Source organism: Girardinichthys multiradiatus, chromosome 12, assembly GCF_021462225.1.
Source record: "Girardinichthys multiradiatus isolate DD_20200921_A chromosome 12, DD_fGirMul_XY1, whole genome shotgun sequence".
Lineage (NCBI taxonomy): Eukaryota > Metazoa > Chordata > Actinopteri > Cyprinodontiformes > Goodeidae > Girardinichthys > Girardinichthys multiradiatus.
This window is the reverse complement of record NC_061805.1, coordinates 53175281-53189920: the sequence shown is the minus strand read 5'-3', so window position 1 is coordinate 53189920 and position 14640 is coordinate 53175281. Positions and strand designations below refer to the sequence as shown.

At 45.6% G+C, this 14640-nt stretch overlaps 2 protein-coding genes across 2 annotated transcripts; one reads left to right on the top strand and one right to left on the bottom strand.

The window, feature by feature from the left end:
• Positions 1-1649: 1649 nt before the first annotated feature.
• gstt2 (glutathione S-transferase theta 2) lies at positions 1650-3640 on the bottom strand. The gene is made up of 5 exons (XM_047381963.1): positions 3377-3640; positions 2834-2921; positions 2362-2512; positions 2093-2269; positions 1650-2019 (listed from the first exon to the last, which is right to left on the bottom strand). Exons 1-5 carry the CDS (start codon positions 3498-3500, stop codon positions 1873-1875), a joined length of 687 nt encoding a protein of 228 aa, XP_047237919.1. The 5' UTR covers positions 3501-3640; the 3' UTR covers positions 1650-1872.
• Positions 3641-6327: 2687 nt separating this feature from the next.
• Positions 6328-13558, top strand: LOC124877327 (fibrinogen C domain-containing protein 1-like). Its single transcript, XM_047380430.1, has 9 exons — positions 6328-6538; positions 8569-8647; positions 9221-9336; positions 9410-9770; positions 9854-9986; positions 10110-10246; positions 10751-10847; positions 12764-12943; positions 13042-13558. Exons 2-9 carry the CDS (start codon positions 8570-8572, stop codon positions 13299-13301), a joined length of 1362 nt encoding a protein of 453 aa, XP_047236386.1. The 5' UTR covers positions 6328-6538; position 8569; the 3' UTR covers positions 13302-13558.
• The last annotated feature ends 1082 nt before the right edge of the window (positions 13559-14640 follow it).

Genomic DNA, 14640 nt, shown 5'->3' with positions numbered 1-14640 from the left:
CTTCATAAGATCAGCGGCCCGGTTAAAAACGCTTGAGGGCTTCAGCCCCCTGGATGCCCAGGTTAACCGGCGCCTCGAAATTAAACGGCTGAGTTTGAATAAATGCCCAAACAGATAAATTCAGGACCTAACTCAATGGAATTTAAGTCTTTTTAAGGCTTAAAGAGGTTTTGTTCTACCTTTACTGAAAGGTGGTGATCCCACTTCATATAATAATTATGGACCCATTTCTAAATTGCATTCAAGCTAAGGTTCTTCAGAACCTGGTGAAAGCAAAATTTGCACCCTAATAATATTCTATTGTCTAATCAGTCTGGTCACTGCTTCAACTAAAGTTTTAAATGAATTGCTAGAAGCTTTGGGTGCCAAGGACTACTGCAGCAGCACTTTCTATAGATGTGTCAGAACCATTTGTGGATCATGAAGATTTAATACTGGCCTTACAGACCCAGTTATTGGCTGGTTTTCTAATGATCCTTCTGGTTTGAAACTCTGATATTCTTCCTGTTATCAGAAAGTGTACCTCAAGGCTCTGTGTTAGAGCCAACTCTTTTCATAATTTGGGGCAGAATGTATCTGATGCATCTCTATCTCTACACTGATGACACAGTTGTTTACTGTCATGTAAACTCCGTTGTCCTGGTTTTGTATCGTCTGCATGTTGAATTTGACACTATCCAGTCACATTTGTTCCACCTCAAACTGGTCCTTAATGCTGGTGAAACTAGGAGAAACTCCCTGCTGTTCTCCCTACTATTATGTCTGCACAGGTTTCCCAGCTGAAAGTGTGTCTTCCTATGAACATCTCGGTATTTAAGAAATGAAAATCTTTCTTTTTAGCCACATAAAGAACATGTTGTAAAAAGGCTCAGATTGAAACGGGTTCTTCTGTAGAAATAAATCATGTGTTTCATTCGACGTGAGAAACCGACTTGCTGCAGCCACCTTCTGACCTCACATTGATCATGGTGACATTATTCATGTGAACTCCTGTTAGAACTTTACAGATGTTGGAAGCTGTTTATCGTGAAGCTCTGAGGTTCTTCACAGGATGTAAACCTCTTATCCTTCATCACTTTCTACTCTGTGGTTAACTGACCTTCATGGTCCAGGCTCAGATGCTGCATTGGTATGTTGTCATTTATGAAGCAGTAATGGGCTTCCTACCAGAGTCTCTAACTTCCTGGAGGTCACCTAAACAGGCTTTTATTACACTCTGTTCCTTCAGAGTGTTCAGAACATTTTCTTACAGTGCTCGTTCCGGTTGGAACCAACTCCAAGCAGACCTGCAGCTGTGCAGCTTTATTGAACCTCTAGCATCATGAAATATTTGTGGTTCCTGTTCTTAGAGTTCTGCAGCTGGTGCAGGAGGTTCTGGGATTCATGCTGTGACCTGGTAATTCAGTCTGTTATAGAGGACCTCTGTGTTCCAGCTGTTTGTCCTAAGCTGGTTCTGAGTCTGATCCAGGACTCAGAGGTTCCCTTCATCGAGTCTGGACTGATCCCAGGTCCGTAATTCACTCCGTCAGGTCAGCGCTGGGACAGAGGAAGGATGGGTTGATTTCCTCATGAGGAACAATTTGTAAATGATCCTGTAGGAGGCGCTCTAGTCTCAGGTGAACAGCTCAGTAAATAAACAGAACCAGGGACACAGAAAATAAATCGGTTTTATTTCATCTTCATTACAAAGTGTTAAAGTGCTCACAGTTGGATTCAAATGATTTTATGAGTCAAACACCCCGACCAATCAGAGACCAGCGTTCTATTGTTAGTGTCAGATTATTCAAATTTAATAAAACTCAGTCAGGGAGTCATCTTGGCTGTTTCTATCTCTGATGCTCATGATGAAGAGGCTCCGCCCTCTCGCTGATGTCACAGTCTTGCCCGCCAGCGGTCTCTGACTGCGAACAGCACGGCATGAGCTTCATCGAACGACTCGCCAAGGGCAGATTGGACGCGGCTCCTCCAACGCTGCAGCTGAGGGCGGTCCTTCAAGATGTCCCGCCCACTTCCCAGAGGCTGCCGACACAGTGAGCACGCTCAGAACCAGCTAAGCAACAGGTTCATGCCCCTAGCCTGCACAAATTCTCACCTGCATGAGCTCACAGATGGCGAGCAGGTCTGCCACAGTGATGTCATCGCCGCAGAGGAATGGCTGCCGGCGGAGGAACATGGACTCCAGCTTATCCAGCGTGGCGTCCAGCTCCAACAGCGCACGCTCCAGACGGTCCTGGTCCACCTGAGCACCAAACTGGGCAGGGAGCAGCACCTGAGGGGGCATAGTGTAATGTAAGCTGGGGGGTCATGTTGGCTGGAGGCGGTAGGTGTCTGCACACAGGAAGTGTGTGTGTGTGTGTTTACCTCCAGCATAAAAACCTTAGCAGCGTGCGGTCTGGTGTTGGTGTGATGCCAGGCGGTGTACTCGTCCACGCGGGCTCGTCGCTCTGGTAGCCATGGATACCAGTGCTCAGGGACATTGTGGTTTGTGGCCAGGTACTTCAGGATGGCGTCACTGTGATGGCAACAGGTGAGTCAGGTGTGACTTCAGCAGTTTAATGTCAGAACTGATTGTTGTGCTGCTTCCTCTGACCTACAGGAAGCCTGAAGGGCCCTAACTAAGATGCGTTTCTTCCAAAGACTGGACGTCCCGTCAGGTTCAGAGCGTGCAATGCTGAGAGAATTGTCCAAAAACCCAAAAGCTCCATCTCAGGCTCTACAGGCCCCAGTTAATAGGTTAAAGGTTATAGGTCATGACTGTTATTTGCTTCACATATAGACCCACTGAGCTTTGACATGAGTACAAATGTGCTTATAAATATTATTGTGTGAGCACCTCTCTGTGAGGACGAAGCCGTTGTCCACCATGACAGGAACCTTCTGCATGGGGTTCAGCTTGGTGAACTCTGCGGTTCTGTGTTCTCCTGCAAACACACACAGGTTCCATCAAACTGTTCTAATGACCCGGTTTCAGTCTTATTCACATGTCCAGCTAAAATAACCTTGATCTCCAACACTTTGAGACAACAATGAAACATTTCTCTTTGCCTTCACCTTTAACCTCCAACTTCTTCAACAAGCCAGCTGTCCTCCACAGGAACCATCAGAGAGTTGGTTTCTAAGCCGAATCTATGAGCGGACTCCTTAGAACCAGGTCCAACTTTTAAACTTTGTTTAAATTTCTACCTGTCTTCAGATTCTTAAAGAAAGCTCTAAACGATCATAATTTCAACGGAGTTTGGACAAACTGGGTCAAAGTTCAACGGATCAGTGTCCAGAGCAGAAACGGTTCAGTTCTTCACAAAATGGACCGGATCAGACGCTCAGTGTGCTGATCAGTTAACCTGGTAACTGGTTAGTTAAACTGGTCATTGCCCACCTTTTCTCAGAGCCACGCTGTGGACCGTGTGCGGGATCTTGGTGCAGGTCAGCAGGATGTGGACGGCTCTGCAAGGCTGCGACAGCAAGTCCAGATACACCTCTACCAACCGGCTCGTTGCCATGGAGACCAGGTATTTTCTGTTAACCAGGTGAAAGCCTTAAAATGACGGTATCCAGATGTTCTCCGTCTGCAAACTGTCCTCTCCGTCCGCGGCTACAGCTGCTCCTCTACCCCCCTGCTGGCAGAACCGACCAACCGCACCGGACTCCACCCACTGTGCAGGAGGTTACTCAGCAGCGCCTCCCAGCGGGGGAAAAATAGTCCCCAGCGTTAATGAATGAGTGAAAACTCATGTAAGGACAGAAGGAGCTCAGCTCTCATGTTTTAGAGGCATTGTGTCGTTTAGATTCAAGCTGCAAAGTTTAAGAAAAAACTAAACGATTCCTCCAGAACCAGAACATCGGCCCTGTCACAAGTACAATGAAACTGAGTGAAAATCTACCTGGTACATTGAGCAATAAATCAGTCAGTCAGTCATTTTCTACCGCTTCTTCCACAGTGGGTCACGGGGGAGCTGGTGTCTATCTCCAGCAGTCTATGGGTGAGAGGCGGGGTTCACCCTGGACAGGTCGCCAGTCCATCACAGGGCAACACACAAACAACCAAGCACACACTCATTCATACACCTAAAGTCAATTTAGAGTTACCAATTAACCTAACAGGCATGTCTTTGGACTGTGGGAGGAAGCCGGAGTACCCGGTGAGAACCCACGCATGCACGGGGAGAACATGCAAACTCCATGCAGAAAGACCCCCGGTCGGGAATCAAACCCAGGACCTTCTTGCTGCAAGGCAACAGTGCTACCAACTGCACCACCGTGCAGCCCAGCAATAAATCATTTATGTAAAATAGAAAAAGAAGCAGTTTGGTCAAATAAAAGCACATGTTCTCACATTCAGAAGCTCAGTTCCATCTTCTTAACGTTCTGACTGTGTTGAGTTTAGCTGCTGCTGCTGGATAGAAACTGTAGAATCTGCTTGTTCTTGCTTTAATGGATCTGTAGCGTCTGCCTGATGGTACCTGATTAGAGCGTGATCTGGTACACTGCCTGATAATTTGACCTATTGGAAGCATATACAGGTCCTTCTCAAAATATTAGCATTTATTGTGATAAAGTTCATTATTTTCCATAATGTCATGATGAAAATTTAACATTCATATATTTTAGATTCATTGCACACTAACTGAAATATTTCAGGTCTTTTATTGTCTTAATACGGATGATTTTGGCATACAGCTCATAAAAACCCAAAATTCCTATCTCACAAAATTAGCATATTTCATCCGACCAATAAAAGAAAAGTGTTTTTAATACAAAAAACATCAACCTTCAAATAATCATGTACAGTTATGCACTCAATACTTGGTCGGGAATCCTTTTGCAGAAATGACTGCTTCAATGCGGCGTGGCATGGAGGCAATCAGCCTGTGGCACTGCTGAGGTCTTATGGAGGCCCAGGATGCTTCGATAGCGGCCTTTAGCTCATCCAGAGTGTTGGGTCTTGAGTCTCTCAACGTTCTCTTCACAATATCCCACAGATTCTCTATGGGGTTCAGGTCAGGAGAGTTGGCAGGCCAATTGAGCACAGTGATACCATGGTCAGTAAACCATTTACCAGTGGTTTTGGCACTGTGAGCAGGTGCCAGGTCGTGCTGAAAAATGAAATCTTCATCTCCATAAAGCTTTTCAGCAGATGGAAGCATGAAGTGCTCCAAAATCTCCTGATAGCTAGCTGCATTGACCCTGCCCTTGATAAAACACAGTGGACCAACACCAGCAGCTGACACGGCACCCCACACCATCACTGACTGTGGGTACTTGACACTGGACTTCTGGCATTTTGGCATTTCCTTCTCCCCAGTCTTCCTCCAGACTCTGGCACCTTGATTTCCGAATGACATGCAGAATTTGCTTTCATCCGAAAAAAGTACTTTGGACCACTGAGCAACAGTCCAGTGCTGCTTCTCTGTAGCCCAGGTCAGGCGCTTCTGCCGCTGTTTCTGGTTCAAAAGTGGCTTGACCTGGGGAATGCGGCACCTGTAGCCCATTTCCTGCACACGCCTGTGCACGGTGGCTCTGGATGTTTCTACTCCAGACTCAGTCCACTGCTTCCGCAGGTCCCCCAAGGTCTGGAATCGGCCCTTCTCCACAATCTTCCTCAGGGTCCGGTCACCTCTTCTCGTTGTGCAGCGTTTTCTGCCACACTTTTTCCTTCCCACAGACTTCCCACTGAGGTGCCTTGATACAGCACTCTGGGAACAGCCTATTTGTTCAGAAATGTCTTTCTGTGTCTTACCCTCTTGCTTGAGGGTGTCAATAGTGGCCTTCTGGACAGCAGTCAGGTCGGCAGTCTTACCCATGATTGGGGTTTTGAGTGATGAACCAGGCTGGGAGTTTTAAAGGCCTCAGGAATCTTTTGCAGGTGTTTAGAGTTAACTCGTTGATTCAGATGATTAGGTTCATAGCTCGTTTAGAGACCCTTTTAATGATATGCTAATTTTGTGAGATAGGAATTTTGGGTTTTCATGAGCTGTATGCCAAAATCATCCGTATTAAGACAATAAAAGACCTGAAATATTTCAGTTAGTGTGCAATGAATCTAAAATATATGAATGTTACATTTTCATCATTACATTATGGAAAATAATGAACTTTATCACAATATGCTAATATTTTGAGAAGGACCTGTATATAGTAAAGAGAATTGGCCCAAGTACTGAACCCTGTGGTACTCCACAATTAACCCTGGAGTTTAAAGATGATTTATCATTTACATGAACAAACTGGAATCTGTCAGACAAATAAGATTTAAACCAGCCTAGCGCTGTTCCCATGATCCCTACAGCATGTCAGAACTTCCTGTTTCTGATGTTCCTCAGAGAGTCCAGCTGTTTGGGTTTCCCGTTGGAGTCTTCCTCACTCTGATCACACTGAGCATGCTCAGTTAGCAGGGACAGGCTAAAGTACATAAATCCACAGGGAACTGATGAGATTACCACAGCAGAGGATTTCTGCAAGCTGACCTGAACACGGCTTCAAACGGAACTACTGGGAAATTTTCTGGATTTCTGTTCATCTGGATCCTGAAGACAATAAGGTCAGTTATTGATTGGGGGATCAGCTGATTGGTCAGAATGGGGTTTCTTGTTGATACCTTGGTCATAGGAAGAAGTTGTTTTGAACAGATAATCAATGATGATCATTGATGGAAAACTGAACAGCACCTGATAGGAAGATGAGGATGTTGAACACATTTCTTTCATTATTTAAATGTTTTGTGGCACTAGTGAGCCTTATTTCACAGTAAGCAGACAGGAATGACAGAGGGAGAAGTTGGGAAGACATGCAGCAGGTCCCAGGATCTGGAATCCAACCCCGGACGGCTGCATTGAGGACTCATACCCTCTGAATGTGGGACACCCATTTACTGCTACAACTTGCCCCATGTTGTTTCATTTTAGTAGCGATTAGGAGTTAGGATCTTCTTCAGCAGACTGAGTTTGTTTCAGATCCAGTTCTGATCTGCAGCAGACACTCAGACTCAACCGCTCCCATCATCTCATCTACTGTAGATGTTTTAACTTAGAACTAAAGTTCTACCTGTGACACAGTTCAGACAGGCTGGGTTGTTACAGTTAAACCAGGAATAAGATGAAGGATTCAGCTGATTTAATTCTGAACAGGAATGCATTAAATAAAAGTTTATTTCTGTAGACCAGAACTTTAAAATGAGCCATCTTCAGACTAAGAGGTCTTGACAGCTTCCCACATGGATGCAGCTTCAGATGAAATGGACAGACAGGTGTTACTGTCACATTCAGGAGTTTAGAGTCAGAGTTGATCAGTCAGATTAAAGAGGAACTGGCAGAACCTCGGCAAGAACAAGCCCAGCAGCTGCTCAGCTCGCAGATCAGCAGCTTCAGACCTTCTGTCATCTTCAGTCACAAGACACCAGTCCAAATCTGTCTGTTAGGACAACAGGGCATACCTGCAGGCACTGGTTCAATCAGAGAGAAGAACAGAGTCTCTGAGTTCCTAACGATGTTTAGATGGTCTATCATCATTCTTCTGTCTTACTTCTCTGTGAGAAGTTTCTCACAGTCCTCTTGAGAAACACTCGAAAGATCTTCTGTGGACACCCCTTGCTATTGTTCCTTTGTTCAGAGACATTGTTCCTGATTCTCAGTCTGGTTCTTGTGTCATTTATCAAACATCAGCTTCACTGTTGCTCTCAGGTACCAGGACTGGACTAAAACAGAATGAAAAAGCGACCAAAGTCCAAAGAAATCCTCTCAATATGGACTGTGTTTATTTTGAAGCAACCAAGAAGAACATCTGAGGGTTCCTGGAACAGCTTCCTAGGGTCTTTACGGCGTTTCTGAAAGTTTCTCTTTAGGTTCTCTGATCAACTTCCTGTTCAGATCCAAAATAACCATTAGTGTGATGATCTTCAGGTAGTGGAGGTTTTTACATGGATGTTGGTGTAGCTTCTAGAAGTTCTACAGGAGGATAAATAGCTGATTTAGAAAACGATGGACCTTCAGTTTATTTCACTTTATGCGTCACCAAAGCACACCCAAGGTCTCTGTAACGGACAACTGCATAGGCAAGTTCTTACCAGAGCCACCGGTCCAAGTTAGGAATCAAAATTTAACCACCACTGGAGGAGCTGTGGCTCAGTGGAACAGAGGTTGTCTGGGAATTGGCAGGTTGTGAGTTTGATTCCAGCTTCTCTGCCCTTCATCCCAAAGAGTCCTCAGAAAAACCCAAGCTGCCTCCGATTGGTGGGTGAAGGTGACGGGTCAATGAGACTTCTGAAGTTCTAATAATTGATTGGTGTTACAAGATGGTGTTCTGCATAGTGAGCCTGGAAAGGTTCTGTTCTGTTTGGAGTCATTTATGAAGAACATGATGGTTCTGTTGTGTGTCAGATGACTGCTGATGCTTAGTGTTGGTTTGGTATAGAAGCATGATGTTGCAGCATCTCTTTGAGTAGCATCTGACAGCTATCTGGAAAGTTCTGGAAGACTGTTCTACGTGGCCTCTGGATTTGTTTGGACCAGGATGAAGGTGTTGGGGCAGGTCTGTGAACAGTCAGAGGTGTAAACCAGTCTGTTGGTGTTTCAGGATGATGCTGAATGATGAGTGGACCATCATGAACAACAGCAGCTCGGAGCTGGACAGCAAGAGACCAAACAAGTACAAGGTGAGTCAAACACGCTCCGGTTCCGTGTCCCACTCTGAGGCTCTGGAGTTAATCCGTGTTAATCTGGAGTTAAACCGTCAGATCAAAGTGTGTGTAATCTGTAGCATCTGTCAGCTTCACTGACCTGCTGAGGAACCACAGATTAAATTCTGCACAACAGCCTGGATCTCTTCAGCAGAGCTCCGACTTCATGCTCAGCATCTTAGATTATATCTTCAACATGCAGACAGAAAATAAATAATCTGAGCATCTGTGGGTTTACTGTCCCTGTCAAAGTAATCCTGGTACTGAACGAGAAACATCACACAGCTGCTTCAGGGCAGCAGTCTGTTGGTTCTGCTTCTCTGTCTGCTGAAACCATAACATCACAAATACAAGTCCATCAGTAATATCTGAATAATCCAAACTAGGCTCCTCTGTCAGATAAAGGTTCCACCTCAGCTGCATCTGCGCTGTTCAACAACAACTGAGAAGGTCCAACACAGAGAGACAGAACCATCAGAGCAGTTCTAGCTCAGGCCTGAATCCAGATTCTCACGGTGTGTGTGTGTGTGTGTGTGTGTGTGTATATAGAGGTGCTGCACCTTCCTCTTATGGTCGGTCATTGTGCTGCTCGTCATAGCAGCCATCGTCACGGCGACACTGACAGTCCTGCATCTCACCCAGTATCCTCTACCCTTCATCAGCAGGTAACACCTGTCTGCTCTATTCACCTGTCCATGTCTTGGCCTGAATATTCACACACTGTTGTCATGGTAACAGGGGTGGAGTCTCAGCACCTGCCATTTCCACCATTACCAAAGACTCCGGTGCCCTGGTGACCATATCGCGTGTGACAGACGGAGAACCGGTCAGCGTCTTTCTGGACCCAAACTGTCCAGACTTCAGCGAACACTTCCTGCGCTGGGAGGCCCTGCAGAGCTCGCTGCTGAGGACACTGACCGATCACAACGCAGATGAGTGGAAGGAGAGGGGGGCGTTTCAGAAGCTGGGTGATGATCTGAAGGTGTTAACAGGCCATGCCCACAACCTGAGGCTGGAAACAGATTCCCTAAAAAGGGGTCAAGGTGTTCTGGATCAACGGATGGACAGACTGCAGAGCGAACAGAGTCGTGTCATCCAGGTGGAGTTACATATCTGAAGCTAACGTAGCAGTTGTTGATCAATACAACAGACTATTAACTTACTGGGCTGTCACCTGCACAGGTGCTGTCTGACAGTCACTCTGGTGTTTTGAAACTAGCAGAGAGTTTCAGTGATTCTCTGCTCGGCCTCAAGAGGGAGGCAGAGAGCCTGAGGAGGCTGAAGTCTGAGCTGAGCCGAGACCTCACACAGACAGGTGAGACTCAGGTAACAACACAGAAGTAATAGACAGGTCAATATGTAGCATACAGGTTACATAGTCATCAATAGCTTGTTTTAATTAAGCTCTGATTGTGTCCATGGCAACCTGTCTTCTCAGCGGTCCAACCCAGAGACTGCAGCAACATTTTAGCATCCGGCGTCTCTCAGGACGGAGTGTATTCTGTGTTTCCGACACATGATCCTGACGGCTTCATGGTTTACTGCGACATGAGCACCGACGGGGGAGGCTGGACGGTACGCGCACAGATACACACAGAGCACCAGTGCCTCTACCGGTCATCAGGGGATCTGCAGATTGGTAGAGGCCTCAGAGCTTCTGACTAACTGGACGTTTTCAGATGTTGAAAGATCTAATTAAAGTCAAGATAACAGACCTGCTGAATGTGTCGGTCTGAATTTCTAATTCTTCATCGTTTCATATAAGAACATATCACAGCTCAGAAAGGACCGGTTCAACTCAGGTGGAGCTGCACGCCTGATCTGTTGTGTTCCACCATGTTCTGAGGAACGATTTTACCTACAGTCTTTCTGTGTGTTTTATTTATTTTATAAGATGTTGTCTTTGGTTACCCTGTTGGTTTATTTGACAACACCTTGGTGAAACAGAGGATTTATCTTTTGAGCAGTGAACCTCTATAATAAGCTAAATATGCTGATCCTGTGGTGGACACGCACAGGAACACCTGTCTCCGCACTGTGAGGCACTGGTGTCTTCTAATGTCTGTGTATGTTCTGCAGGTGATCCAGAGGAGGGAGGATGGCTCGGTGAACTTCTTCAGGGGCTGGGAGGCCTACAGGGACGGCTTTGGGATCACTACAGGGGAGCACTGGTTGGGTGTGTTAATGAACTTTATTATTGTGCCAATGAAGGAACAGAGAGACTCTCAGCTCTGATTACTTGAGCCAACAAGGCCGTCACTTTGTTACAGAGCCTCCGTGTGAAGGGTCAACACCCAGACGTTCAGCTGGTGGAGCATAAACCAGCATACGTTGTTGTTCATTAGTGGAGCTCAGTTGTTAATGTTGAACTGAACAACGTTGTTTTTACAGATGTTTCAGCACCTTCCTGACTTTATTCTTTCCTTCTTCCTGATCCACAATGGTTGCTTCTTCTGATCTTTGTTCTCTCTCATTTTCCTCATTCATCAACTCTTGAAAGTACTCCTTTTATCTTCCTATCACGCCTGTCAGTTCATCTCCATCTTGGTCTTTAATCACCCTGACCTGCTGAACATCCTTCCCATCTCCATCTCTCTCCCTCTCCAATCTGTATAAATCCTTCTCTCCCTCCTTACTGTCCTTACTTAGTTTGGCCTTAGCTATCTCCACCTTCACTTTATGCTGAGTCTCCCTGTTCTCCTGGAGACTCTTCAGTCCTCTCAGTGTCCCACTTCTTCTCAGCTGATCTCTTTCTCTGTATCCACTCCTGTCCTTCCTTATTCCACCACCAGGTGTCCTTACCAACTTTCCTTCCAGAAGACATCCCAAGTACTCTCCTACCTGTCTCCTTGATGGAATTAGCTGTAGTTTTCCAGTCCTCTGGAAGCACCTTCTGGTCACCCGGAGCCTGTGTGACCAGGCTCAGCTTTCACCACTTTGTCCTCTGTTCTACCTTTGTCCTCTTCATCTTCTTCACCATCAGATTCATTCTACACACCACCATCCTGTGCAGTCAAGCAACACTCTTACTTTTCACTACCTGCAGTGACCGAGTTCCTTCAGATTACATGTTCTACACAAGATGTAATCCACCTTTATGCTCCTAGCTCTGCTCCTGTAGGTCATCCTGTGTTCCAGCCTTTTCTAGAAGAAAGTGTTCACTACAGCCAATTCCATCATCTTTACAAAGTCTACCACCTTCTTCATACCAACCCTGCCCATCACGTCCTCATCACCTCTGTTCCCTGCTCCATCATGTCCATTGAGTTCTGCACCAATCACCATGCTCTCAGCTCTGGAGATATTCTGCATCACTTCGGCGAACTTGCTCCAGACCTTCTCCTTCTCCTCTAACTCCCATCCTACCTGTGGGGCATTACCACTAACAACCTTCATTTCTCTGACACTGTTCTCACCGCCAGAACCTTCCTGACAATCTCCTCCTTGAAGATAACTTCTACATCATGTCTCTTCTCCTCCACACCATGGTAGCACCCTGCTCCTGAGCTTCTAGCCTTGCTACCTTTCCACTTGGTCTCCTGAACATCTCACCTTCTTCCTCTCCATCATGTCAGCCAACTCTGGCTTCTCCTGTCATAGTCGCAATATTCAAAGTTCCTACTTTACTCTCAGTCCTAGACTCCTGCCTTTCCTCTTCTCTCTCTGTGTTTTCCTCCTCTTCTTCTTTGCTGACCAACAGTAGTCCGATTTCAACCGGTGCTCAGCAGCACCAATGGCAGTTGTTGTTAATCCCGACCTTGAGCGATTGAGTATGGAGATAACGTTCTTGACTCGCATGGGAGACGTGGCAACAGTTTTACGCCGGATACTCTTCATGACGCAATCATCTGCATTTAAACGAGCTTGGGACCAACACAAATAGGACACAGGACACCGCCCCCCCTTTTGTCTGTCTGTTTTTAAATATTTCTTCATATGTCCTGTCTCAGCATTACAGGTGTACCATATAGAGAAGCTGGTTGCCTACATGCACCAGGGCAGTTTTGCTTTAAAATTTTGATGTGTTTGTTTCATTGTGTGTTATCTGGAGAAGCAAAGCTGACTAAGTGACTCCGTCTGCCTGTCTCTTAGGTCTGCAGAGGATTTATGCCCTCACCAGGTCAGGAGGTTTCGAGTTGCGTATCGACATGGCAGACTTCGATAACGCCACAGCTTTCGCTCTTTACTCTGATTTCTCTGTCGGTCGAGATTCTGTGAACCCTGAGGAGGACGGATACCCACTGACTGTGGATGGGTACTCTGGGACTGCAGGTACTGCACACAAATAACTACCACGGACTACTACAGTGTAGAACTGCATGTTAGACAAAGCTACACTGTACTCAGTACTCTCCGTCTACCTCCTTCAGGGGACTCTCTCCTTAAACACTCTGGGATGCGATTTACCACCAAAGACCGGGACCAGGACCAGTCTGAGAACAACTGTGCAGCATACTACCAGGGGGCATGGTGGTACCGAAACTGCCACACCTCCAACCTGAACGGACAGTACCTGAGAGGAGGTCATGCTTCCTATGCTGACGGTGTGGAGTGGTCCAGCTGGACCGGGTGGCAGTACTCGCTGCGGTTCACAGAGATGAAGATACGACCCAGGAAACCAGAGTCCTGAACTGGGTCTTGAGGCAGGAGCAAGTCCAGCTCTGCGCTACAGATCTCTAGAACCCCTACTTGTATAATATAATGTTGTTCTGAACTGATCCATTCCTGTGGTGCTGTGTGTCTGCTGTTTTCCTGATCAATACTGGGTCCATATCAATGAGTGATCAGTGATTGTAGTGCTGAGCATTTGATTATTAAACAGTTTTGGACTGAACCAGTCTGACTGATCCAAGCTTTGGGGTTTAAATCCCAGGACATTAAAACCAATAAGTGAGTCCTGTTGTGATCTTTGAACCTCTTCTGTTTGTGTGAGAAATGAAGATGGAGATGAATCAGCTTACAGGAAGGAACAGTGTTTCTGTCCTCAGCTGACTCTGTGGTTCAGTTGGATCTAACTGAGAAAACTGTCCACTCCGATTAGATCTAAATGTTCAACAGATGTTTACTTCATCTGAATTAGAAGCATTTTAAACCTCATTTATTTGTCCTTTAGGTTTATTACATCACATTTCTCATTTTTGTTTGGTAAACCAAAGTGAATACATTTTTAATCTATGATGATAAACATATTCCTGTTCTTCATATTTCTTGCCAGACTTTCAGGTATAAACTCTGTGGCATCATCAAATGTTCTCTCCTTGTGGTTGTTGACGAAGGTGCAAAGTTCCTCAGGTGCTAGGAATTGAAACATGGTCGAGATGAAACGTTTCACAAAAGACGGTACCTTTTTATTCCTGACAAAGTCCCTACCTAATGGTGCTGGTCTGTTGGGTCCTACAACCGTCCATACTTTTGAAATTCTTTTGGTTTTGAACCGACGTTTTGGGTTTTCTTCTTTAAAAACTAACGCAATGTTTGGAAATGGACTTTTCCAAATAATATTAATGTTCCAGTCGGTACTAGTAAAGGTCATCGTTAGCTATGTTTGCATGCACAACATTTCGCAATCGGTTTAAAATGTATTCAGATTAAAAAACAAAAAATAATTGGATTATACTGTTTATATGGACATAAGTAATCGAAATAAAACGGCCAATCGGACTAAAAATGTGTTGTGTAAACTTGCTGATCAGAATATTCTGTTAGCATCTAGCCAGAGCGTTTAGCCATTCAAGCTGGAAATACGTCACGCTGATGCGGGGTGCACATGCGCACTTAGGTCACCTCGCCTCATTCAGAATAACTTGATCCTGTCAAGCGTTTACATGTATGTCGATCGGATTGTTAATCGTCATAAACCACCCCTCTCAGTCGATCCTGCCGAATCCGATCCGAATAGAACGACTGACATGTTTACATGACACATTTTTACTCGGATTGGCCGTTTATTCCGATTATTTATGTTCACA